This window comes from Corvus cornix, chromosome 4 (assembly GCF_000738735.6).
Source record: "Corvus cornix cornix isolate S_Up_H32 chromosome 4, ASM73873v5, whole genome shotgun sequence".
Lineage (NCBI taxonomy): Eukaryota > Metazoa > Chordata > Aves > Passeriformes > Corvidae > Corvus > Corvus cornix.
In genome coordinates, this window is record NC_046334.1 from 31,621,099 (window position 1) to 31,648,941 (window position 27,843).

The window sequence follows — 27,843 nt, forward strand, 5'->3', positions numbered from 1 at the left end:
GCAGGTTGCCTAACTGGCTGCCAACCGAAGGACTCATTCCAAGGTCCAGAAGCCTCGGCTCTGGAGATAGTGTTGGCGAGGTGTGTGCAGCGGGGCCATACCTGTGTGCCTGGCTGCGCCTGGACCTTGGCCTCCATTATCCGTTCTGGCCTTCAGTGGGTCAGGGCAGGAGGGTGTGGGGCAGGGTGCTGCATGGCAGGTGGGGCAGGCTGCGTCTGTGTCTGGGAACGGCAGCGGGGGCAATGACCCTGATGGTCGTGTGACCCTCGGGACCCGGACCGGGGCTGGTGGCAGGCGGGAATTTCGCATCCTGCCCATTTGCCCGCGCGTGGGGCCGTCTCGGACAGCCCCGCGGCACCTTCTGTGGTGACCCGGGGTGGCGGGGGAGCCTCGCGGCTGCCTCAGCCCCCGGACGGCGGGGCTAAGGTGACGCTCGGTAAGCGGCCCGACAGCGCAGCGGAGACCGAGCAGCGGCACCGCGCCCCGCCGGGGACTCCGCCGCGGGGGCTCCGCGGCGCTGCCGCCCGCCCCGTGTCCCCACTACGCCCCCCGGGGAGGGGCCGAGCGGGCGGGCCCCGCTCCCGCCCCGCAGAGCCCGTGGGCAGGGGCGAGGGCGGCGCGGCGGGGCTGCGCCATCCGCCAGAGTCGCCGCGTCCCGCCGGGATGGACGGGCAGCTCCCGGGCGCTGCGAGCGCGACGAGCTTCGCCGACGATGTGCTGCGCGTCTTCGGGGCCAACCACAGCCTGTCGGCGAGGCACCTCTCCGCGCTGCTGCAGCGCCTGGGCGCCGCGCCGGCCCTGGGCTCGGCGCTGCCGCTCGCCCACCTGCACCACAACCAGGTACAGGCTCCGCGGGAGCGCCGGGCCGGCTGGGCAGCTCCGGAGCGTCTAAAGTCTCGCCGCCGCCGTGATTCCTCACGGTGAAGCCGGGAAGGAGGGAGGGAGGGAGCAAGTGTCTGTAGAGGCTCTGGGTTCGGGTTCCGGGTGGAGGTACCGGTCCGCCGGTGAGAGCAGCTTGCGGCACGGGAGAAGCTGCCGTCCCTCAGGGAGATGCTGCGGCGCGGGCTGCCCCGGGATTAGCTCTCCGTCCTCGTTGCTCGGCTCTTAAACTGTCACTTTTCCTGGTAATAGCATCTGTCCAACAGCAAGGAGTGTGTAAGAACCAGCTAGTGTTTCCCTCCGAGAGCTGAATAAGCAAATCTTCAGGAATTGTTAAAATACAGTTGTCATGAGACAGCACAAACTCGATTATACAAACAGGTCTGCTTGTGTAAAGAAACTTTTCCAGAAATTTTGGCATTTTTTATCTGAGTGCAAAGTGTGCACCCATCGATTAACCCACTCAAAGCTTTTTAAACTGATGTTTAATTTACTGACTGGATATCACTGGAATATTACTTATCTTTAAAACCTTTTCCCTCTGTTTAATGTGTCCATATGAAACTCAGATCTCACTGCTACTTTTAAAGTCTGTGTAATATCACTTACCTGCACCGTTCTGGACTGAATTTATTTCCTTGACGGGAAATTTTGAGATTGGTGGAGATTTCCATACGCTCAGAAATCAGAGACACAAAGTTAGTCACAAAAATGAAAGGAAAGCAGGAATGACTGTTTCCTCTGGTTTGATTTCAATCCCTAACAAACAGAAGAGGGATGGCTCTAGGGGCTTTGAGAATGGTTTTTAAACATGGAGTAGTAGCTCTTCTGCTTGTTCTGTGAAGGAGACAAACCTTGAATAAGCTCTCCTTGTTTTAGAAGGGTTTAATTGGGACTTAACTTCCCTGAAATCAATGTAGTATTCAGTATAAGCATAGCAATATTTGCAGGAGTTGCCACTTTCAAATCTCACAAATTGGACACTGTTCCAACTCAGTGTGTTGCAAACATAAACATTCCCAGCCACACATGCTAAATACAAGCTTGCAGTATTGAGTATGGCTGTGAAAAGCAGCTTTCTTTAAAAGGGCAGAGAAATGAGTGGATTCTTCAGTCCAGGTTTTCCATCTGCAAAAGCACGTAGCTCTCGTACACAGGCATTGGCACAGGGTACAGAGGGGAAAAAGAAGTAATGCTCTTTCTCATTACTACAAACGCATTTTCCTCCTAAGCAACTTGAAGTTTAACTGCAACAAGATTTTTTTTTGCAGGCCTGTTTTAATTGCATTCATGTTGAAGAATATCTAGGGCATCATACTGGAATGTGTATACTATTTTGCTGAGTTAATTGTCTTCTTTCTTAAAATTGGCCTTGTGGCTGCTCCATCACCTTGAACAATTAAAGCAAGTGCATTTTGAGCCCTCATAGATGTCAGGTATGTCCATGACTTTGGGCAGGTGGTGCATGCAAATGTGTACCCACACCACGTAAATCCTGTGTGATTGTTTTTAAACACTGTGAGTCTTTGTGCTTACAAGCTGATAATTCAGAGTGTCTGCTGGTTAGGACAGAAGACATGAAGTGGCCTAATACAAGTTGGGCGTTGGAAGGCATCAGAGGCCTAAGCTCTACTGATTCTTGACAGAGGAAAGTGAATACCTCTGGAGAGTGATTCAGGTCTTCCTCAAGGAGGCTGAATCCATTCAGGCTGCAGAAGTGTCTGACTGTAGGAGGGCACAAGGTTTATCTTAGGCTTTCATTTCTTAACTTCTGTGTCCAGAGCTAGTGGGAAGACTTCCAGGCCTTTCTTTGAATCAAGATAACATACCCCTGCGCTTCAGAGAGTCCCTCATCCCAAGCCTGAAGGAATTTTCAGTGCAGAGCTGATCTGTAAGGGACAGCACCTGGCAGGAGGGAACAGTCTCTGTAATTTTATCCCAGTATTAGTGTTTAGTTTTAATGTCTCATTCACAGCAATTTTGGTAAGCCTATTAATCTCATGAGAAGATCCATGAGAAGTTAATCCATTTTCTCAAAGATTGAAAGTCTGGGTGTGTAAGCCAGAAGAAGATGGACTGATTTCTGTTTTCCTTTGATACCAGGTTGACTTGCAAAGAAAAGGGAGAGTAAAACATGATTTAATTTGTTGATGATAGTGTTTGAGTGTATACTTGTGTAGGTGTTTGTGGTAACTTGTGTCCTATGATGTCTGTAAAGATGCTAGGTTTTTTATGTAGAAGAAAAAACCCCAATGTTTTGGATCACCCTTTTGGAATTTTGGCTTGAACTGTCACCAATTTCTTGTGCTTTTGGTCTCTTTTGCTTTCATCATGCACTTTTATATTTTTATTTTGTGTTTATATTTTGTGTGCTCTTCAATTTTTCTGTTATCACCTTTTCTTAATATGTAAGTGAAGACTTCTTGTCAGGGAAATAAGTGGTAATTGAGCAAGTACAAATACTGGTCAGTGCTGTTTTTTCCCATTTTACAGTGGAATTGCTGCATGTTTTAGTCCTACTAATAGGGGTGAAATTAGCAATTGCAGTCTAATACACGATGGCTTGTTACTCGCTCTGTATTTTACATTATTAGCAAGATATAAAAACCATGAAACCACACTTGATTTTCCATCACTGGATTCACTGTAGTGTGGTGTATATATATATATATATATACACATATATATATATATATATACACATGTGTGCCAAAGGACTAAATGACTTGCTCAAAATTTTTGGTCAAGAAGTACATGAAAGGTAAATGGGCATTGGAAAGCAAGCTTGTTAACATAACCTTTTTATTTGTGCTTTGATGTAATCGGTAGGTGCTAAAATCATTCTCCTATTTCCTTATTTGACTTTCTTAAATACGTATTTATGCCCATCTAGATGTTATACCTGAATACTGTGGTTTAATGTAATGCATTTTATTCTTTGAACAAAATATTTGGACAAAATTAAATTAAAATTTTTATTAATATTCACAATCAGATAGAATTAACTTCCATCTCAGGATGAGTAAAAATCTAGTAACTTTAGTAGATAGACTAGAACCAGGCTAGGATATTCTTTGATTTGAGGATTTTTTTGGTAGTTTTTCACTAGTTACAACTTGTCCTTTTGAAAGAATGGAGACAAGAGTGACAGAGTGTGGCTTAGGGTCTTGATCCAACGACATGAACTGATGTTGCCTGGCCAGTGAGATGCTAAATAGGCTTAGTTGTTGTACCCTCTAAGTGTCTTGTTTCTACAATATTTTCAGCAAATTTCAGTATTTGTAGTCAGTTTTCAGCTCCCAGCATGGACAGGTGCCTTGCACATGTCATGGGGTGTGTGAAATCCCTGAAGCACACAAGTGCATTTGAGCAGCTTCATCTGCTTTGACTTTTTCTCATGGAGTGCTGCTTATTGAAGGAATGATCATCTGTATCATCCAGTTTATACCTGTCCTAAGTGACACAAAGGTGTTATCACATCAGCATTAGATGCTTTCTTTTCTTACTAGTAAGTTGAGGAAGGCACAGCTGTATGTCTCTATTTTGCCTTATCCAGGCTCAGACTAAGTTTAAAAAAAACAAAAAACCAAAAAAACAACAAAACAAAACAAACAAACAAACAAAAAACAAAACAAAACAAAACAAACCCCAACCCACCAGGAAAATAAAAAGCTTGTTAAATAGGCATTCACTGCATTTATTGTTTGCTGTTGCTACTGTGGGACCCAGTGCTCAGCCCTGGGGTGGCCTGGGCTGGTATTTAATCTGGCAACATCTAGAAACTGCAGTGCAGGATGCTGTTGGGTATTTTAGTGCTTCACATGTGGAATGCTACAGATAAAACAGGTGGAGCAATGATAAGAACACAACAGAAGATCAGAAAAGGGACAGATGCATTTAAAAGGTGGTTATTGCTGTAGCATTTTTTACTAATTTTTCTGGTTAGAGGAATCCCATTTTGGTCTATCATTTTTGGAAGAGCCTTACCAGGATAAAAGTAAACATCTGTTTGAATAACCTAGTTGATGGTTTAATTTTTTCTAAATCTCAATATTTTGTAAATGTGTAAATTGTATGATTTAAGTCCTCCCCAGTTTTCATGAAAGCATTTTAAAAATTATTTTATAACAGTTCAGGGATGATCAGTTATGTTGTATGTTTTTTGCAATTGTTTGCTAAACACTGGGTGACAGTCACATTAGAGCCAATCCCCTCATGTAATCGCTGTGATAAGTCTTGCTGCACAGCAGGGGACAGACACAAGAGCAGACTTGGAGAGTCAGGACTTCATTTTCAGTCAGAACTTCATTTTCAGTTCCCTGTTCCATGAGGCTAAAGTTTCCTTCTGATGAGAGGATCCATCAGTCTTATGAAGTAAATACCTTATGCTTTTACAGCAGTGTGGCTGTGTTAATGTATTTATTTGTCCTGAAAAGATAAATGCAGAGTTTTGCAGTGTGCAAACATGCATTGCTCCAGTCCAAGGCTTCCAATAGACTCAGTCTATTAACTAATCCTTTAATTGTGCTTGTGAACTCATGCAAGCTTGCCTTTTAGCTCTTGGATGTATGTAGGACTTTACTGACAGTATGAGGTGACTTATAACAATGAATCATTTATAAGAATCATTATCCTCTGGGTTTGTCCCTGATCAAAATAATAATAGTAATTAAATACAATGCTGTTTCTCAATTTCACATGAAAGAGCTCTTCTCTGATGGTATTTGTCACTTCCGTGTTTGTGTATAGGCAAAGTTACAAGTGTCAAGTTTATTAATTTATGCTGTGTCTGATTTATTTTCTCTCCATAATCTGTTTTCCTCCCTACAACATTGTCTGGATTTTTGTGAACTCATGTTAATTCTAATGTATTGGTATTTAAAAATGCTAATAATCTATTCTGTATTTTAGGAATGAAATCGTTAAAGGGGATTTCTTTTAGAGATAGTTATGATGTAAATTGTCAGCTCTTAGTGGCTTGTTTTTCACCACAGATGTCCAGAAATGGTACTATGAGCTGGTACTAAGCACCATTCTGGAACTGTTCCTGTAAACCACATCTATCCTTCTTTTGTTTTGCTGTGGGCATATTAGCCATGTATTTTGAATTATGCCAAAATGCAGAGTTGATAGTAAAATGATTAGGCACATAACCAGTTTAGAAAGCTCCACAGGTTTGTATATTGGCCTGTTAAAGACTGCATCTTCAGTGATGATTTCTTTATTCACTACTTTCACCTAGATTAAATGGAGCAACATTGTTTTAAAGCAAAAAACCATCTTCTGTTATAAGCTATATTTGTTTTATTTGTGAGACTTCTTTGACATTAGCATTGACATTGAAAGATGAAATTATATGCACTTTGCTTCTGTATATTTAAGTCTTCAGCGTCTCATGGCCTTAACAAAATTTGTACTTATGTTTAAGTTAAAGCATGTGCTTGAGTGCTCTGCTAGACTGGGTCTTTAAAGAGGAAGGACAGAAACATTCTGGATGTAATTTAGCTCAAGTTGCTTGAATGGGCCTGCATATTCTCTTCCTCCAGTCAAATCAAAAAGTCACATTCAGGTGATGAGTGCATGCCTTTCACCTTTTGGACAGTAACAAAAATATTTATTAACAGGAGCGGAAGCAGCTCTGATGAAATAAATGACTTGCAATAGCTCTGGCTTATCTCTAGGAGGAAATTGCCTTATAAATAATAATGGTGAATTATTGGAGAGGTGCTGTGGAGTCTGAAGGCTAGCAAAACTGAGAAGAGCAGGGAGTGACCATTTGTGTTTATTTTGCTAAGGCTTCCAGTGCTCTCTGCTTGCAACCACACTGAGATTTGCTACAGGGAGAGTTATGCTGTAATTGATGTCTCAAATAGAAGAAAACATTTGATTTTTTTGGTCCTGAGACTCAACCTTAGTATGTGTTTGTTGTGCAGCAATAACTGCACAAAACTTTTGTTTACACCCAAAAAAAGAACACTTTCCCTTATCATTGTAGGACATAAAGAATGTAAATGAACAGAAAGTGTTAGATGAAGGATTTCAGCAGTTTGAAACATTTCACATAAAGACACTCAATTTTTCTGTAGATGTGTATTTTATGATATTTCATGGTTTGGATTTTATCTTTTTGGGTGAAAATCACAAACAGAGGAACCAGCCTTGCCTTGCCCCTGGCCTGGTTTAGCACTGCCAAGTACATTTATTGTTGACCCATCAGACACTGTTATATCCTGAGCTAAAGGCAAAGTGAAGATCCCAACTGAGAATTTATCTCATGGTTTTACAAGACAATGTTTGCCTTTAAGAGTTACTTCTGTAAGCTGAATGAAAAATATCTAGCTTTAGACCATTTTTAAGGAGTTAATTTGGGGAGATAAATAAGAAGCATAAGTAAAGTAGAAGTGGTCAATTGTATGAATAAGCTGTCACTGAATTACCAATCATTTTCTGGCATACTCTGTCATGGAGATTTTAACTGTATCTAGTCTGCTCTTAAATTTAAATCATTTTGTAATTACATGAGGTTTTAAGTACTGTGGAGCTATTTTTCCAAATACATTGTGAGGTTTAACTGTCTGAGTTCATAGGGCTAAAGATCTGCAAATGTCTTCTAAAAAAGTGGTTCACAATTGATTTGTGATTTATCTTACTTAAGGTACTTTGAATCACTTCTGCTTCACATCAAGCAGTCACACTATTTTCATGCACAACATATGCTGTGTAGACTTCCCTGAAAATGCATTACAGTATTTCCATGTTGTAACTCTTGAATTTCTTGCTGTAGGTCTTAATATTTTGGTTTGCATTAATGTATTAAGTTGGCAAAACCCCTTTTTGTTTCAGTGCTTGACTAGTGAAGAAATCTTTTCTTTGCATGGGATACCGAACAACAGTCATGTATCAAATTCCAGCTTCTCTACAATATGTCCTGCTGTTTTGCAACAGCTAATTTTTCACCCCTGTGATCATCAGGAAATCTTCGTGGACACATCTAAACCACATTCTTTTCAAGGTTAGTTACTATTACTTGCATTAATGCTGCAACTGGAGTGGGGCTTTCTTAGAGGAATAGTAAGCATTTATCTGTAAATAACAGGAGTGTCTTGTTTTGGAGGATATGGTTCCAAAGTGGGAACATAAACTGCTGGTTTAGGTCAGCAGGCTATCCAAACAAAATTGGTATCTCTTGACAGTGATCTGTTTAAAATGCTGTAAGAAAGGTAAAAGAACTGACTGGCAAGTTATGGAATATTTTGCCTACTTAAGGAAGAGCCTTTCTGACTCATTTTGTTTGGATAATGGTTTGTGTCTTGAAACAAGGACTCTCACTAATAGCTGGTTAATAGGACAGAAGATGGGAGCACAGAAGGGAAGTTTGTCCAGATGATCTGCAGTGGGAAATGAGACTTAGTGGAATCTGCGTATGTGGAGGCAGGTCAAGGTAAAATTACTTGGGCTGCATTTGTGTGAAGTTATTTGCAGGGGGACTGTCAGGTAAGCCAGTAACTGATTTGCTGAGGAAAAATACTCATATTCCTTCCAAATTCTGACTCCTGCTTTCATGTCATCTGTGATTACTCCTCCATGAGGAAGATCATTACATGGTAAGTAGCCTTAATCTTCTTTCTTCTTCTATTTCTCACTATTATTTCTGTATTTATTGTGCACAGAACTGTACAGTGCAGTAAAAAGCATTGGACAGGGAAGATTTATCTGATTAAAGAAATCCCTTGTTGCACTAATAAGGACCAAATGTATAATGACGTTTATTTGAGTCAGTATTCCAAATAAATTTACTGTTCCAAGGGAGTCAGTTGAATTAATGTAAAAAGTTAGGGTGTCAGTATTTGTAAGAAGAGATACAGAAGTGTTTTTCATAACTTTTGAAATACTGGTATTAATAACATTCTGATTAATATAGGTGATCATCTTTAATAAGAATTAGAGATCATTCCTAAAACATAGCACCTTGCTGTGTCAGTGAAAGATTAGAATTCTAATTGAGTAATCACTGAAACCATGGCACCAATTTAGCACGACTGTTCTAGATTGCTTGTATCATATGGAGACACATATTGCCAAGAAGGCCATAATATCTGCATTGGAGAGCTGGGGCTGTTGTTCTCTTTTTTTTTGGGTTGTACGTGGAATCCTTGACCTCCAGTTAACCTCCTAAGCTATTTAGACCATCCCTCTTGTTTTTCTTTTATCTGGCCAGCTCAGAAGCAATGTCCAGTAGCCAGATAAGCAAGGCAGCCTTCTCCCTGCCCCTCCCTTGGTAGCAGCACAAGAAATCTGCATCTTACCTGCGCACCTGCAGTTTTATTTTTTGGATTTCTTGTGCCTTTGGGTATCTTGGCTGTCTCTTTATTGGGGCTACAGTTTAGAGACAGAAAGAATAATGGGAGTTGGCAAAAATTGACTGAGCCATCAGTCTCAGGGGAAGAAGTAACGCTGCGTCCGAGTGCCCTGCTCTGGTACATAAAGTCAGACCAACCAGCTTTCTGAGACGTGTGGACTCATGAAAAGACTAGTGTGCATGGAGTCCTAATGAATAAAACCATTTAAAGGCAGCAGTGCATACATGATATTGTGAAATACAGTCCTTAATGCAGGAACTTTGGCAACATTGGTTGTCTTGGAATTTTGTCAACTCAGTTTAAAATGTACATTTTTGCACAGAATATGTGTAGATGTCCATGCACTAAACTAAAAGACTCTTGTGCTTCTGTAGTAATCCCAAACTGTAGGCAGTGTTCTGACTCATGATGACATTGGAAGCCCATTTATTATAAATTTGATTTCAAAAATATAGTCACGAGCTTAATTGTAATTTAGTTTAATAAAAATTAGTCTATGTAGCTCAGTGAACCTACCCATATCTAGTTTAGTGTTTTTCCCTCTCCCTGTGTAGCTCTCTCAAAATTGGCAAATTAATGTTGTAATTGGCATTGATACATCTGCAACTGCTTTGAATGTTTCTAATGCTTTCTGTTATTGACATAATATTAAATTCATTTTATAAAAACATTGTGACTCTGTACTGAGTAGGGCCACCCCAGTTGCAGGTGAGGAATCTAGTTTGGTGTGTTTGCCAGTTGTGTTCCAGAAAGCAGTATCAGATCATAATCTGGTCTGTTGGTTTCTGCTCTGCAGAGAGGAATTTATGGTAACTTCTTTACATACATACAAGCTTATAATGATGCAGCTTTCTGGATTATACGAAACTGGTCTCATCTAGGCAGCACTGTGTTGGCATTGATTATTATTTGTGGTTAATTTTGAAAGACAAACCCTCTGTCTGTGTGGATTACTTTGTAGTTCTGTGGCATCACTTGAGGCACCCTTGTAGGCCCATTTAGTACAACTTTTGAAGTTTTTCTGTGTACTCACAGGGATTTGCGATGTCACCAGGAAAAAGTTGTCCATAGAGGCACAACTTTGTAAATGCTTGTGAGCAACAACAACAACAACCACACCACACCTCTCCAACCTAAAGTTCAGGCTCCAGAATAATTATGGTATGGATTTGTACAAGTCCTGGTGCCTGAACACTAAATATCTGAGATTATGCTTATGGTGAAGGAAACAAAATTATGCTGAACCCTGGGGCATTTACTGCTTCTTAGGAAAGGTTTTCCCCATTGTGTACTTAAATCATATATCCTTCTTTTTGAACCTGGAACCTCTTTTTTTATGCACTTTCATTTCTCTGTTATAATTGTCTCAACTATCAGCTATCTATCACCTCACCTGTTGATAAACAGTGATGGGCAGCATTTTCAGCCAGCAGAACTTCTTTGAATGAGAGGAGGAGGGAGGAGTGTGAGGAACTGAGATACCACCTCAGGGTGATTTGAAGGAGTCATCCTTTTTCAGGAAGGATTTTTATATCTAGTACAGCGAAGACAAACAGTCTTTTTGTCATTCTACTTTCTTAGAAGTAAATGGCAATTGGATCTGACTCTGGGACTAGAAAGAAGCTTTGCCTTTTCTCTATGCTATAGCTGCTTCACCTAGTGGCCTAATCCTTAATTTTTACTCTTCATTGACTGTAGAGAGACCTCATTTTTATTAGCAGCAGACAGGCCAGCCCATATATTCTACTAGCACGGTTTCCATTTTTAATATGGTTGTCCCAGAAAGTGTTTTCAAATATTTCCTTTCTGCAGGTATGCATCTTAACTGCCTATGCATTTTAAGAATTTTATATTTGTGAGTTTTAATTTCAACAAAGGAACCATTCTTTTACCAGTTCCATGCCAATTTAGTGATTAGAGAAATCACAAGCAGACTGAAGTGGGTGTTATACTAAAATATTTTGTGTTTCTCTTTGTTTATCCACAGTTTGGGGATTTGGGTTCCTGGCTGTGACAATCATTAACTTGGCATCACTTCTGGGATTGATTTTAACTCCTCTCTTAAAGAAGTCATATTTCCCCAAGGTTTTAACTTACTTTGTGGGCTTGGCCATTGGTACTCTCTTTTCTAATGCAATTTTCCAGCTCATTCCAGAGGTAAGCAAGGGAAATCATTATTTGGTTTGCATACTAGTTTCTAAAGTGTATTCATTTTAAAATCATGCAGGAGTGGGGTTCTGTATGTGGGTTGCAGTCTCCAAAGAGTCTTGTGTGGGTTTCAGTGCCATTAGTTATGATCCCTCTCTGGAATGTGTCAGAGCCATCAAGATCCATGTCTTGTTGTTCATTGGGAAGGACCAAGGGCTATTCGGCCTCTAGACAGAAAGAGAAATACATTTGATAAAATTGCAGTGAGCTTTAATAGGCTACACTGTTAACATTTCATCCAAGTTTAAAAAATGTAACAAGATCAGTATCTTTCACTATTTCATCTCTTGGAAACTGATGGTTGGTATAGAGGCAGTTTTTATAATATAGGGGTATCTGTGTGGTGTGACATTTGTTTGTCTTTCTGGAAATGTACTAAGATTACAGACTAATTTGCATTGCTTTTTTCTTCACTGTTAGGCATTTGGGTTTGACCCAAAAGTAGATAACTACGTTGAGAAAGCAGTTGCTGTGTTTGGCGGATTCTATATTCTCTTCTTTGTGGAAAGGATTCTTAAAGTGATACTAAAGCTCTATAACCAGGTAATGAAACCTATCACTAACTGAATGAGCCTTGCCTTAAAGCACCTGTCATATTTTGTGAGATACTTGCTGGGTGAATAAAATGTGTGGGTTTTTTTCTATTTTATCTGAGGAATTCAGCCTTACTCTGTGTTCTGATATATCTGTTTAAAATCCATATGAATAGGGGAAGAAATCTCACTTTTTTGAGGGAGTCACAAGCAGCTCTGGGAATGGAATCCAGTCGTGAGTGTGGTCTGCTCTCACTGGTATATGCTCCAACTGGTCTCAACAGCCACGTTGTTGCTGTGGTAGCTAAACACATCAGAAAATCATGGAAATACGTAAGAGGTGGAGAGAATGAAGTCTGCCTGTGGAGCTCCCCTTTGGGCTGGAGAAATCAGTGTGACACATACACCTTCTTGGTCATCTGCAAAGTGCAACTCTGCTGAGAGGGCCTGACTCTGACCTTCAGTAACTTCAGCTCTGTGTTTCCCCATGCCCTGGTACACAGACCTGCTTCAGTGAACACTGCAGTTGTCTCCTATTGCCCAGGAGCTGTGTCAGAGTACTTGTCTTCTGTGTGCTCACATGAGTGAGGCTGAATTTGTCTCAGAGAAGGGTGCCTCAAAATTTTTGATCCTCCCCGCTTATTACTTGTGAAAGGAAACTGCCCTGTCTTCCTACTCTAACCTCTCTTAAGTTTCCTCCTCCCAAAGTCTTGCTGATACTGAAAATTATGATGATCAACTGTCCCTTATTTGTAATAGATAAAAACAGAAAAAAGCATTTGTTTTTACTTATGTAAACAGTTGACAAAGGCTAATAAGCTCTATTTGATGAGCAACCATGAATAACCAGCAAACATTGGTCACTTGTGGTCAGGTTGGCTTGGGAGGCTCTACATAAAGGTATAAAAATCAAAAGTCTCCCATTAGCTAAAAGTAAGAGATAAGTTAGGAACATAGATATGTTTGGAGTTCATTTAAAAAATTAAATGTTCAATGCTTCTCATTTCAGCAATCACTTGGTGTTGAAAGCTAGGCAGCATGAATACGATCTCCCCCTGCTTTTTCCTTTTTGTCTTTATTTTCTTATGTTTGCTATTTTGCTTTTGTTTTAATTAGCTACCTGTTTATTTATTTGTCACCTAGACTGGCCATAATTACTTTGAAAATGGAGAAGAGAATCATTCTCAGGATAAGACTAACCCACCCAAACCACCATCATCCAGCAATGGGGGCACGTGTTATGCAAATTCAGCTGTCATAGAGACCAATGGAAATCTTGGTTTTGACAGCATCAGTGTGGTCTCAGCACAGGTATGAAAATTGTGTCTGTTTATTTTATCTCTGCCAATTATATAGGCATATCTGAGGGGAGAGTGAATATGAATTTTTATTGCTTTTGTCAAGTTTTTGTAAACTTAGATCTTATAATTTGGTTGAACCATATGAAAAAAATAGAGGGTTTTGGGCCAAGCTTTAAAAAGCTGAATGATGCATTCAGTTTGTAGCCAACAGAAAGGGCTATGTTATATCAGTGTTGGGATGGGTTGGAGAGAGAGATGTATTAAATCAGACAATTTGGTTAATTTTGCTTTTGTTGTTGTTGCTGTTTTGCTTAAAGAGTGATAGTGTGTTTCACTGTTGCGGTAATGTTGATCATGCAAAATGATCTGTATTTTGTTCCTGAATACATAAAGCTGTTAAGTGTGAGAACCTGATTCCTCTGAATCAATGATTAAAGACAAAAACTGGTACAGTGACTTTCATGCAGTATATTGTGAGCACTGCTTGTGATAACTCAGTGTATTTGGATACTGTGGGAATCACGGAGGTCATATGTTGAGGCAGAAGCCACTCCTCCTGGTTTAAGTATTATTATCTTTCAGATTTTTTTCTCTGTATTTCTTTGTGTTTGTTTTCATACTGCAAAGACAACTTCCTTCTGTCTGAGAAGAAAATGGATTTAGGAAGAGAATGTTTTGTGCTTCTTTAGTCTTTCTCTGTCTGCAGAGAGGAGCAGTACTGTGCAGGGAGGAGCAGTATTGTCCCTTATTAAAAAAAGTTAAAAACGCATACAAAAAAATCTCGGATATCTTAAGGCAGACTTTTTCATAGTAGAGATTTTTGGTTTGCCACCCATGTTTATAAGCCCATAAGTTGGTTGTGGGGAGCAGAGAGGAGCAAACAGGAGAGAAAGCCAGAGGCAGTCCCTAACAACCAGGAGAAAATTTGGGAGCTCTGCATTGACCCTGCAGGCTCACAGGGCATTTGATGCACACAGTTAAAGCACCAAAATTGTACTTGTCCTTACTATAGAAATGTTGTGAAGTGTGGTGGATAATGGACATCTTAAAAACTAGAAGAAACATACTTAATTATTAAAATTTCATGGGCACCAGGAGGGAATTAGTATTATGAGTGTCTGTAAGTTGTATTTTGTAGATTTATAAAACAAATAAAAGAACCCTCTGCTCTCTGCGGAGACAGTCAGCTCCAGTGGTATGGATGTTGTTTTGGTGTCCTCTGTTCCAGAAGTTTTATCTGGACCTATTCCAGTATTACATTTTGGCTAGGCATCTGCTTATACATGGTGCAAACATTAAAAAATCATACCATGTATTATAGTATTAAAATGTAACTATGTAGGATTCATTTCTAGCAGCTAGTTTAGATGTGGTGCTCATGATCATGAAGTATTGCAGGTCACCCCAAGATCCTTTCTGGAATACCCTCACATCTCCTTTTACATGCAGCCTTGACTTTAAGAGCTTAAAATTTGACAAAGATTCTTCTCTTCTACTTAACTGTTCTTATGAAAATTCACACCTTTCACTCTCACTTCCTCCATTTCTGAAAATCCAGGAAGAGAATATGTTGTACTGAATCCTCTTGAAAGTAACAGGGTAAAAGCCACTCTGGAGCCAAGGCTGGCTGCAGGGAAATTTTGGTGTCAGATAACCTGTGGCTGAACATGAACCCAGGCCAGTGCCATCCTGTTCTGCATGGAAACAGTGCAGCCAGCAGGACTGGGGAAGTGATCATTCCTGAGGCTGCACCTCGAATCCTGTGTTCAGTTTTGGGTCCCTCACTACAACAAAGACTTTGAGGTGCTGGAGCGTGTCCAAAGTAGGGCAACAAAGCTGGTGAAGGAATTGGAGCACAAGTCCTGTGAGGAGCAGCTGAGGGAGCTGGGATTGTTTAGCCTGGAGTAAAAGAGGCTTGGGGGTAGCTTATCACTCTCTACAAGTGCCTGAAAGAAGGGTGTAACCAGGTGGGGGTTGGTATCTTCTCCCCAGTAACAAGTAACAGGACAAGAGGAAACAGCCTCAAGTTGTGCCAGGGGAGGTTTAGATTGGATATTAGGAAAAAGTTCTTCACAGAAAGGGTTGTCAAGCATTGGAACAGACTGCCCAGGGAAGTGGTGGAATCAGCATCTCTGGAGGTGATTAAAAGGTGCATAGAAGTGTTGCTTAGGAGTATGGATTAGTGGTGGACTTGGTAGTGTTAGGTTAATGGTTGGACTCGATGATCTCAGAGGTCCAACCTAACAATTCTATGATATTGTGGGTAGCAACAAAAAAGCCATTGTTACTCTTGTTCTCCTCCAGTGAGGTTTAAAGGGGCCTTGTCAGGGGAGGGCCAATGTAGCTGAGGTGCTTTGCAGCAGTTAGGGTAATGACACGAGGGTAGGTTCATTCAACTTTACAAGAATGTAGTATTTAAGACAAAACCATTTGGCATAAGCTAATGTGTATCCAAGAGAATTTTAATGTGTCCTCATAATTGACAGCTTGTTAAAGAGGGCAAATACAGTGTAGTCAGAAATCAAAATGAAAGCTTTGAGGAGGGAGTTTGAAGCCTGATTGTGCCAAGGTGTGGTAACTTTTCAACCATGGGGATCTAGCTGTATTCTCTCCTTTAATGCAAAAAGAGATTGACTGCCAGAGTAAATGTTTAATTAGTCTCCCACTTTCTGTTTTCACTTGCAGCAGTAACTGCAACCTTGGAAACCTTTGTGCTCTACCCAAAGTTTGTGCCTACTATGCATTGAAATATGTCTTGACAACAGAAACTTTGAAGGAAAGTTATTTCAGAGACAAATTGCTGAAACGTCTGTGTTCTTGAGTGCACGTTGTTAGAGCTGCATAACAAAACTTTACAGTGCCTTTCTTTATTGCCTGGAGGCAGTGTCAGGATTCCTTCTTGGTCCTGTGGGCACTTCCAGAGGACATGTCAGGTTCATGTCTGAGGGAATCAGAGATGCATTGGAAATAGCAATAGTAATCTGAGATATCGTAGGATAAAATAAGAGTCTCTGTATAATTTCTTAAGTTTGGGAACAAAAGAGAGGACATTACTTTTAAAAAAACCCTTTGTGTTTAGAAGAGCAAAAATACCAAAGACATCTTTGGTTTACCATAAACTGTGGAGATACAAATGAGGTAGAATTGCACTAATAATTAATAAAAATTAAACCTGACAGTCTAGCTGGGTATTAGAGAGCTCCTTAGCTGGCATCTCTTTTGTGATGTCTGACTATGGGAAAGTGGAAATAGTCCTGCAGAGACAGACATTGTTAATTTTTTGCTTTGAAATCCTATGTATTTGTAGGGTATTTTTGTCAGTAGTGTGCCTTATCTTAAACATGAAGAATATGTATTACTCATTCATCTACTGGATACATGATCTAGCAAAGTTCAGAATGTAAATCCAGAAAAGCAATTTCATTGTACTTTATATAATTTAGAGAAGTCGTCAAGACATTGTCTAGAATGGATTACATGCAAGAATTTTGATACTTCAGAACTACACAGTAAATATATATATATATTACAGAAGCCTCTCAGAAACTGTTTCTGCATTTTGAAAGTTTGGATCAAGAAAGTAATTTTTAGAAGTAAATCAATTCTGGTACCCTAAATTAATTGCAATTACTTGAAATGTTCTTTTTGGTGGAAAAGAAGTGGATGAATTCTTTAAAATGAAAATTTGTGCATTATATCAAATTCCCTGTCCTCAGGGAAGCTAGAAACATGTCCAAGAAAGATGATGTGCTTTAGGCAGAAATCAGGATGATCTACACAACAATGCCTCCTCCACTTTGCAGTCAGCTTGAAGGACGGTCACCAGGGAACAGAAGAAAATACGGAACAGATCTTTAGCTCAGGAAGCTGGATGAATTGGTGGAAGAGCTTTGCTATTTGTATTTGGGTTTTCTTATACTTACGTATTTTGTGTGACTAGCTTTGTAATACTTCTTTCATAAAGTGACGTTCAGCTTGTCTTTGTGGATTAAGAGACAGGTCTGTTACTCACAAGTGATCCTATCTCAAATGGAAATAGTACCGGTACAAATTAATAATCTCAAAAATATGACTGGCACTGCTTGTGTTAGAGGAAATGTTGAGAGGAAAGCCTTCAAAAACTAAAGGCAAGCATGTAGCACAAGTCTAAAACCTATGTGTTTGAGCCAGCAGGGAAATTCCTGACTTTTTGATACCATTGCTCATTTTTGCATCATAGAAGTATAATTTCAGAACTTCCTGTGGACTGAATAGGAGCTGCTTTGTGGCAGTTTTGGCACTACTCAACCAAGGCTTTATTATCTACTGGTTCCAGGCAGTGCAATAGGCACCTGACTCAGAAATTCCTGACCTGAACTTTTTTCCTGTCCCAAGGCAGCTCCTACATACAAGAATGTAGTCAGATAAGAGTCCCGTGAGCAAATCATGAGACAGACCTTGTAGCTCTGTCATTAAAGATTTTGCAAGAATTTATTAATCATTTTATTTCCTTGAAGTTCAAAATTCAGTTGCCTGGTAGCCTTTGCATATGGCAAAACTAAAACAATTTGTAATGTTGTTTTTAATAACTAAAGAAAATTTCTTGGAATACTCTTTGGCCTTCTCATAAGAACAAGGAGGTGTTCCTCTATATCATTCTACTTCAAAGTGTGTGGTTGAGGGGAGAGCAGTACATATTGCCTGCCTTAACTAAAACAATGCTTTTGGCACTGTCTCTCACAACATCCTCACAGGCAAACTCAGGAAGGTGGATTGGATGAGTGGACAGTGAGGTGTGTTGAAAACTGGCTGAATGGCAGATCTCAGTGGGTCAGGGTGTAATTGGAGGCCTGTCACTAAAGGTGTCCCCCAAGGTTCAATATTGTATTGTTTTACCTATCCATCAAGGACTTGGATGAAGGGACAGATGCCTCCTCAGCAATTTCACTGATGACACAAATCTATGAGGAGTGGCCAATACCCCAAAGAGCTGTGCAGCCCTTCAGAAGGGCCTTGACAAGTTAGAGAGATGAGCAGAGAAGAAGCATCTGAAATTCAACAAAGGCAAATGCAGGGTCCTGTACTTGGAGGAGAATAACCCCAGCACCACCACAGGCTGGGGCTGATCTGTTGGAGAGCAGCTCTGCAGAGAAAGACCTGGATGTCCTGGTGGACAGCAAGCTGTCCAGGAGCCAGCAGTGTGTCCTTGTGGCCAAGAAGGTCAATGGGATCCTGAGGTGCGGTAGGAAGAGCACTGCCACCAGGCTGAGGGAGGTGATCCTGCCCCTCTACTCAGCCCTGGTGGGGCACATCTGGAATGCTGTGTCCAGTTCTGGGTCCTCAGTGCAAGAGAGGCATGGAGCTCCTGGGGCAGGTCCAGCAGAGGCCACAAGGGGCGATGAGGGGACTGGAGCATCTCTTACGAGGAAAGGCTGAGGGAGCTGGGCCTGTTCAGCCTCGAGAGCAGACAACAGAGAGGGCACCTCAATGCTTATAAGCCTTTGAAGGGAGGGTGCAAAGAGGACGGAACCAAGCTCTGCTCAGTGGTGCCAAGCACTAGGACATGAGGGAACAGGCAGAAACTGATGCACAGAAAGTTCCACCTGAACATGAGGAAGAACTTTACAGTGCAGGTGGCCAAGCACTGGAACAGGTTGCCCAGAGTGGCTGTGGAGTCTCCCTCACTGGAGATATTCAAGAACCATCTGGATGCAATCCCGTGCCATGTGCTCTAGGATGACCCTGCTTGAGCAGGGAGGTCGGACCAGATGAGCCACTGCGGTCCCTTCCAACCTTACCTACTCTGTGATACCTTTGTCTGTGGGCACACAGATGTATATATTACTGCTTATGTATTCCAGTAAGTAAGCACTAGTTAATGCTTTATAAGTAATTTTTTTTTTTAATGGGAGAAATATTATAATGCTTGCAAATATTCTATAAGTAGAGTGTGTGTGTACAGAAATTTATCAAATGGATCACCAGGAGCTTTTAGGGGAGGTCTGTTTGTGTTCCCAGTTAAAATGGCAGTTTCTCTTATGTGCTTCAGGTTTTTCATTTCTTGGCAATGCATGTATAAATTGCTTCCTCTTCTTGGAAGAATTAGTGAGATCCCTTGAGTGTATGTGCACTGCAGTTTTATATTTGCCTGTTGATTTTGCGCTCTGAGCCTTTAATTGTGCAGTCAAAATTAGCCACCAATGTTTGTATTAAACATTCACTTTGTAGAAGCTAATTTGAATAGCTGGACTTGATTATCATGGCCCAGAATTAGAAATAAATTTTATGGAATATCTGAATGTGTCTATACTGTAGACACATTCTACAGTATAAACACATTCTATATATCACATAGATAGAATTCTTGCCAGTTGTTTTAAATACAGATGCCGCCAGTCACTGAGATCAGATCCCTCTGACTATACATGCTTATATAGAGGTGGCAGAGGAGGCTTGGGACTGTGTTTATCTGACAGAGACTCCAGAGAGACATTCAGACCACTGTGGCCTTAACTGCTTCCTGTCTCAGCTGAAGGGCATCCAGGTGACACTTTGCACTTAGAAGGGCGATTGGGCCCTACATGTTACCTTGTTGAAACAGAAAACATTTGGTGCTGCTGCTGTGCCATTTGCTTCTTGGACCAAGCAATTTGGTCTCCATATGCAGTAGTGCTTTAGTTTATACTTGGCACTCATTTAAAGACAGAAGCGTGATTCATTGGCTTCTTCACAGTGTTTTGTGTAATTGTTTTATTGTATTTTTTTTCAGGAAGAAGCCATCCAAAGCAGCTTATGCAAGTGTCTTAAGGGGCCTCCACTGTCAAAGATTGGGACCATTGCTTGGATGGTGACACTGAGTGATGCTGTACATAATTTCATAGATGGCTTGGCTATTGGGGCTTCTTTCACTTTGTCTCTGCTTCAAGGGCTTAGCACCTCCATAGCCATCTTGTGTGAAGAGTTTCCTCATGAACTGGGTAAGGAACTTCATTGCACATGTTGTTTGCTGTGGAAATCACTGTTGTAGGTGGTCATGCTGGCATAAAGTTGGCAGAGGTTGAAAGAAAGTTTAGACAAATGAGTGGAAAAAGTATTCATCGAAAAGTTCCCAAGCACCAAAATCCACATCTGGCACAGGAAGTTCCCAAATGCAGGTGGATGGAAGCTGGGGCTGTATATTGGAGAGGTATTAATTATCCTGTTAATATATGATGCATATCATGTTGTATAAACTAATTTTTAAACCAAAAAAATGATCATAGGTAGTTTTAAGTTCCTGTGCTCTTACCTCAATCTTGCATCACTATTTGTTTAAAATATTTCAGTTTCCTTAGTATTGAAGGGAAATCCTCATCACGTACTTGAATGAAGAAAAACACAGGGTTGGCTATAATGTGTATACAAATCATGTGTTTTCTTCAGACTTCCTTTGGAATCAAAAAATAACCACAGTATCATTTTATGAAGATGTTTTTTCTTTTTTTATTCTTTTAGGGGATTTTGTCATCTTGCTGAATGCAGGAATGAGTACTCGGCAGGCTCTGTTTTTCAATTTCCTATCTGCGTGTTCTTGTTACCTTGGGTTGGCCTTTGGAATATTAGTAGGCAACAACTTTGCTCCTAACATCATCTTTGCTATAGCTGGTGGAATGTTCCTGTACATCTCTCTGGCCGATATGGTGAGATATAATTTCATTTTCAGTTTTTTATTTCTCCACAAAAAACCAAATACTCCACTAAGCCTCTGCAGTAGAATTTAGTATTTTCTCCCTCTCATGCCAGTGAATAATAATAATAATAATAATAATAATAATAGTATCATCACTTTAACCCTTAATGGAGGTGCACAGATAATTATGTTTATTCATGAAACACTAAAGCCTTTCACCTCATCATATTATTATTGAGAAGGGGTTTTAGACAGAGACAAATTTTTCATGAATTTGGCCTGGTTTAATCGAAGAGTAAAAAGTGTATAAACACTTTGTTTCAGCATTTTAAAGTGTTGGAGTATTTCACCTTATTATTTTTAAAAGGTTCATTTGTCTATTTAAGCCATGTTGTGGAAAAAAAGCAAAAAGAAATGTAAACAGCATGAAGTTAAGTTTTGAGTTGAATGAAAGGTGTTGTGTAACTACCATGATAGCGAAAAACCTGATTTAAATTCTATCCTGGTTTAAATTCAAGAGTGCCAGCCTCATTTTCATGGTTCAGAAAAAAAACAACCTTGCTGAGCTCTATTCAAAATAGTCTGTCTATCATTTATTTTTCAAAGTGTGCTAGAAGATATAAGGAAAAGAAATTGTGCTAAAATCCAGATCATATTTAGACGTTGGGGAAAAAAATCTGGATTCACAGGCACTTAGCAATATTCCAAAATTTCCTTTTATGATGATGTTTTGTCTCAAAATGAGAGAGGTCTTTCAAGAGTCTTAAGTTTTATTATGTTTAGTTCAGTGTTGTAGGAACAGATACAACAGGTGCCAAGGTGTTTACATCTGCCACATGAGAATCCATTTGAGTGCAGAACTGGAAGAGTGAGGCCTGAATCTGAAAAGATTTGAGACCCCAGTTTGGTTCTATGTGCATTTAAGAACTGTCATGTATTTATAGTGACTGTTTCATTAAATACTGTTACAGCTTAGGTAATAGTATAGGCTTTAATATGTTGTTAGAGTTATAAACAATATAAGTAGTTTATTTTATAAGTTTGCAGTACCTTAATTGCTAATGCTTTTCATTTAGCTTTAGTCATATAATGAATAGTAATGTACTGAACTGTGATGTGTAAAATTCATGGCATGAATTTATAGTGCCTCAAATTTGTTATTAAATCCATCAAAGTAGGTAACATTCTTTTCTTTCTATCTGTTGTTCTGTTCTCTCTATTCCTCTCTATCTGTCTCTCTCCCTGTCTCTCTCCTCTCTTTCTTTTTATAGGTTTTTGGATTGTATCAGTTACCTATCTGAATTTTTCTTCCCCTTGAAAAGTCTGAAATAGGGTATTGAAGTGCTCTGTACAGAGATCTGGCTTTCCACTTTCTTACGGTTTTCACACACTTCTGGTTTGCTTGTCCAGAAGCAGGTAGGATTAATTGGAATGTCATGCCTTCCTCCTTTTCTTGTTGCTGTTCTTTTTTCTTCCTGTAGTGGCATAGTCCAACCTCTCCCAACAGGATCACTGTGTGGGGAGGCTGTGGGCAGGTGGGAATGTACACAGAGGTGTGTGCACACATGAGCCTTGCTGTATGGCATGAAGTTAATCTGGTTTTGCACTCTTGTGCAAGAGTATGACAGAGCACTGGAACAATTTCTGGGAAGGTTTGGGCACTTCCTGCTAACCTTAGCCTGTTCTTCAAGGATTGATTTACCTTCAATGGCTGTTTTTGTTGTGAAATCAAAGAAAGACACAGTTTCTGAGTCACTCAGCCTGAAGGCTTTCTAACTAGGGCTGAAATAAACTGTCTTCCTTGTATTCTGGTTATACTACTCTTGAGAGAACAGGAGAATACTTTAAGGCTTATTTCTCAAAAGCCACTCTAGATGGCTTTACCTGCAGCAAACACATACCCTGAATCATCCCATGCAGGGAACTTCATGCCTGTGCTCTTCTGCCATCACCTCCACTGGCTCCAGAGGAAGTGTCTTTGCTTCTGCAGTAGCAGCAGATCAGTCACCCTTTGCTCTTGTGCTACCCATTAAGATGTATGTTATGGAATGGAGAATCCCTTCACTGCACTCTAATGTCATATGGCATGTGTTACCACCACTTTCACACCAGTCATCTTCCTCCTCTTCCTTGATTGACCTCACGAGCCCACCAGACATTCCACATGTAAAAGGTTTCTGATTTCTGAGGGTTTGTCTGTGTTTTCATCTTCACTCCATTTGCCTTTAGATAAAGCAGAGGAATCCTAATCTTCCGTTTCCTGAACAAGGATTTCTCTGTTTACACCAGTGAAGGAAGAACACAACCTTTAGCAGTATGAGGGCAGCCACTCCTAGCATCACATGGACCAACAATTGGAACCTAGGAGGCTGCTGGAATCAAAAAGGGAAAATTTACATGAGACACAACCAGATGAAGTCACAGTAGAGAGGAGCAAAACACCATCTCATTTTACCATCCTTGGTGGAGTGTTTTTTCAGGGTAATTAGGGTGACTTCCTCCTGTGACTGCCTTCACCCTCTGTTAGTTCTAATGCTCAGTCCAGAGCAGCAATATGATTCAGCTCTTAATGCCTTAAATTAAGCATGCTACCACGAGATGGCAATATTTACCTAAAAATATCCCTTTTTTCAGTTCCCAGAGATGAATGATATGCTGCGGGAAAAAGTGACGGGAAGGAAGACGGATCTTACATTCTTCCTTATTCAGAATGCTGGTTTACTAACGGGGTTTACTGCTATCCTGATGATTACCTTGTATGCAGGAAATATTGAGCTGTGAAAACGGAATCAATATTGAAGACATGAAGTAAATTGCAAATGGAAGACACTTGAAATCCATACAGGGACATTGGTTTAATCTACTCGGTTTTGAAACGGTGGCAAAGCCCATCCTGTCCTTCTTGCCCCAAATACAAGGAAATTCTTCTTTAGGACTTCCTGTTGATCCAAAGAGTAGAGGCTGTCAGCTTCTGTATGATGGCAAAAAAATTATGCTAATATTTTTATTTCTACTTAAAATTATCAGACATATCTGAACTGTCATAGAGAAAGGGTGTTACTTGGCCAGTAGAATTATGCAATACATGTAACTCAAGACCAACTGAAAGCTGAGGTCTACAAGCAAGATGTGTATTTAAAAGAGAATAATACAGTTTCATATCCATTTTTAGCTGTGATGAAGGCAAGCAGTTTCAAAACTAGCTAATTCTCATGACTTTTGTTGCAGGATTTGTCTGTGTAACATCCCCATTCCCCACCAAAAAAGAAGAAAAAAAAATCATACCATTTCAGAGTAGGTACTAACGAAGCTAAGATTTTTAATTACTAATTAACACTGGAAGGAAAGATACCAGTTCCTGCTTTTGATCTTTTCTCTTTATAAGTGCACTAGGGAATTGTTGATTTATTTTGAGAACCACTTTTTTAATTAGAGAGAACCTGTGTTAAATTTATGACTGTTTATCAACTCCATAACATTTTAGAAACATTGAGTACTTTAAAAATGTTCAAGAATTGTGTATTCTATGAAAATAATAGTTTCCGACTTAAGTTTCAGAAATATCCCCTTTAAAAATCAATATTTTAGTCCTACAAAGGGGAATTTAGAAAAAAAAACCTGCTAAAATCAACATTCCAGTATGCTTTCTTCATAATTTGAATGATTTCTTTGTGTGCAGTTAGGTGGAAGTAAGTGATAATAAAATATACAAATTCTTATCACAATCTGTTGCGTGTGAACTTTATACAATCATGCTTATATGTATAAATTCTTCTGAAATAAACAATTCGTCTACTCATAACTACTCTGTTGTAAGATGAGCCCAAGAAAATTCGTTAAAAAAATATTCCATTTCCGTCACCACTTTGCTTTGAAGGAAATGTTGTTATTCTCTATTAAGTTACTTTTTTTCATTGATTTTTTAAGCAAGTTTTACAGCTTCAAAGGAGATACTGGTTTTTGATGTAGTTCCTTGCTGTAGGAAGGTACAAATATTTTATTTTTAATTCTCTATTAAAATATTTTTTCTATCAGGTAACGTATTTATTTTAATATTTTATTTGAATCTCATCTGTAATTACCAAAAAAACCCCCCAAAACCTCTCTAAGTGTCTGTTCAATAAAAGCTGTAAGGCAAACTGCAGAGGTGTTATAAATAATACTTTAAAATATGCTATAAATGTTAAAATGTAAGTTTAGCAGCCAATGATACTTGCTGTATGGAAAAAGCATTTAGTAATTTTGTGCCCTGTAAGTTTCTGTGAAGAGCCCACCCACTCTGTGTCTTTCCTTTAATTCTTTCTTTGTTGATTTCTTGGATATAAGCTGTTTGTAAATGTTACTCTTGTGTATTACAATAATGTGTTATAGCAGCTATGAATGTTCATAGACTTCCTAAAATAATGTGACCATTCCTAGTTCATCAGATTATTTTAATAATATGCCTGAATGGTACTTTTCACCTTTAAATCCAAACGTTTGCAAAGGAGACTTGATTTTTGTTAATTTCCTAAGGAGGAAAAACTGAGACAAGCAAGTCATTGGAATAACCTACTTTTAGATCACAGAGCAGACCAGAGATGGAACAAAGTCTGATTTTGAGCATAGTTCTTTAGTCACAAACCAAATTGCCTTTTCTGCTAGTGGGATATTTAGTACATAAGGAAGTTTTTCGATTTCTTTATGAGCAAGTTTATCTGTATATCTTTGCTATTTTCCTTGTCCAGTATATATAAAATACATCTATTTCAATTCTTGGACTCCCAATGATTTCCAGGATTTGCAGAACAGGGCACTGACTTGGATTTCCTTCTGCAGGCTGTTGCTCTCTAGATTGATGGGTGCAAGCAAACAATTTCTTATGTGCATACGCACCAAGTGCCTAGTGTAGCTCTTTACTTTTATTTTGCTGTAACATCCCATACTTCCCAGGAATGCTGTAGGTGCCTTAACAGCTCTTACAACACTTGATGCACAAATCATCTCTGTACAATATAAGAAGAAACTCATCTCCTTGTCTTGCAGTTCAATTCAAAATGTACAGGTGTGTCTGTCAAGCTGACAAAGGCCGCTGGAGTGAAGCCTAGAGAGAAAGCCATAAATCTACTGGAAGTAGATGTAATTCACCTGTCAAAGGCAAGGTTACCTTGTATTTTGGGGGTTTAATCCCTACTACACTTCTTTTGTACCCAATATATTGTCTCCTTTTTTTCCCCCCCCCTTATTACACTGCTTTTGAAGAAGATCATGTAATTACATGTGTTGTGGTCAATAATGTGACCATAATGCTTCATTCTCATTTAAATACCCTCCACAGTTTCTGCATCTTCTTCCATTTTAAAGGTAAGTACTACAGCATTTAAGGTTTGAGGTAAAAATAGGAGATACAGAATGTCATAGGAAGTGAGCTACAAGGAAGATATAGCTTGAATTCATGAATTTAGGCAATAATGTAATTCTCCATAATACAGCTATTAACTGCTGCTCTGGGTGAAAGCACTGTGAAGGATTCATAGGATCCCAATTTGATTTCCTTTAGAGAAATAATAGTTTCTGACTTTGAGGACAAAAAACTTAAATGTTCTTCCTTATCTTGGCTACCTCCATAGATAGTTGTTAATTTCCTACTGCTTTCTGGCTATCTTCAGCCTTTTAAATTGCGAGACCTGTGAAGTTGCCAGAATTAGCCTCATGGTGTTTTGTGGAGTTGGTCTTGGCAATGCCTGAGTTATTAAAATGAAAATAATAATAACTAGTAGTCCTGTTCAATAAAAGCGTTTTGTTATTATACCAGGTATTTTCTTATGTAGAACAGTAGTGGTGTAGACAATCAAAGACAAGAAGAAAATTTATTTTTATCCAGCTAGCCTTAGTCAGTTGGAGAAACAGCAGCAGCTGTCTCTGGCTGGGCTGGTTCTTGAGAAGAAGATGTGCAGCAGCATTCCCCTAGTGCTGAAGAGTGAAAAAAGCAATCTAATCAGAAGAAACATGAAATGAGATTATATGAGTCAAGCAGATTTAGTTATCTAGAGAATACAAAAGGGCTTTGATGGCATTGGCCTAAAGGATACAGAAACTGCACTAAAATGCACTTTTCCAGTTCATGGGTAAAAGCTAATGAAGTGCTTGTCTCACAGTAAATACAACATTAAAAAACTGACTGGAGAAAGGTAAATAATTGCCAAGTTGTTTCTGTAAAACAAAAAAATAAATTATTGCTATGTCACTGATCTGTAGATTTTTTTGTCCTTGCAATGACTTGCAAATAAAAACATATTTTAGAACATTTATTTTTGAGAGAATTCCATTTGTGTGTGATGCTGCGAAGATTTTGAAATAATTTATAGGATTTTCATATACTGAAATTAGTTAACTGTTGTAAGGTTTAGCCCAGTGTCTCTCTTCCTCACTTATTTTCTGTAACTTCTATTCTACAGGAAGCTCTTGACCATTTAAATAAGCTAGTACTAAGATAATACAGATGCCCTTTTGCTTGAAAAAATCCTGGTAGTGATTTCAAATAGGTAAGTGTTCATAAGAAGTAAGTTATGATGTGATTTTAAAACTCCTTTTACAAACAGCAGACCCAAGTGCAAAAAAACTCTTAAATCATGGTATATTAAAGAGCATATTTCTCTGTGGCAGCAGAGGAATTGTCCTCTTTCAGTAGAGATTTGTTAACTTTTCTCTTCATTGGTATATTAGAGAAATCAAAGATACAGACTTTTTAATGAATTGGCAAGGTATTAGATGAGGTTCCCTGACCCTTTTTTATTTTTCAAAAACTAAGTCTGTAAAAAATGACTCTTTTTTTAATTATTATTTTTATTGCTCTTCCAGTTGTAGCTAAGTCTATGGTTGCTTGTCTTGCCATAAAGAAAAATCACGTAGCAGCTTAAATGAATGACATCCTT

At 39.4% G+C, this 27,843-nt stretch overlaps 1 protein-coding gene across 1 annotated transcript; it reads left to right on the forward strand.

The window, feature by feature from the left end:
* Window positions 1-613: 613 nt before the first annotated feature.
* On the forward strand, window positions 614-27,219 carry SLC39A8 (solute carrier family 39 member 8). Its single transcript, XM_039551380.1, has 8 exons — window positions 614-840; window positions 7,723-7,891; window positions 11,227-11,396; window positions 11,868-11,990; window positions 13,124-13,291; window positions 20,030-20,237; window positions 20,755-20,939; window positions 23,564-27,219. The coding sequence occupies exons 1-8, from the start codon at window positions 664-666 to the stop codon at window positions 23,708-23,710; spliced, it is 1,347 nt and encodes a 448-aa protein (XP_039407314.1). The 5' UTR covers window positions 614-663; the 3' UTR covers window positions 23,711-27,219.
* Window positions 27,220-27,843: the final 624 nt, after the last annotated feature.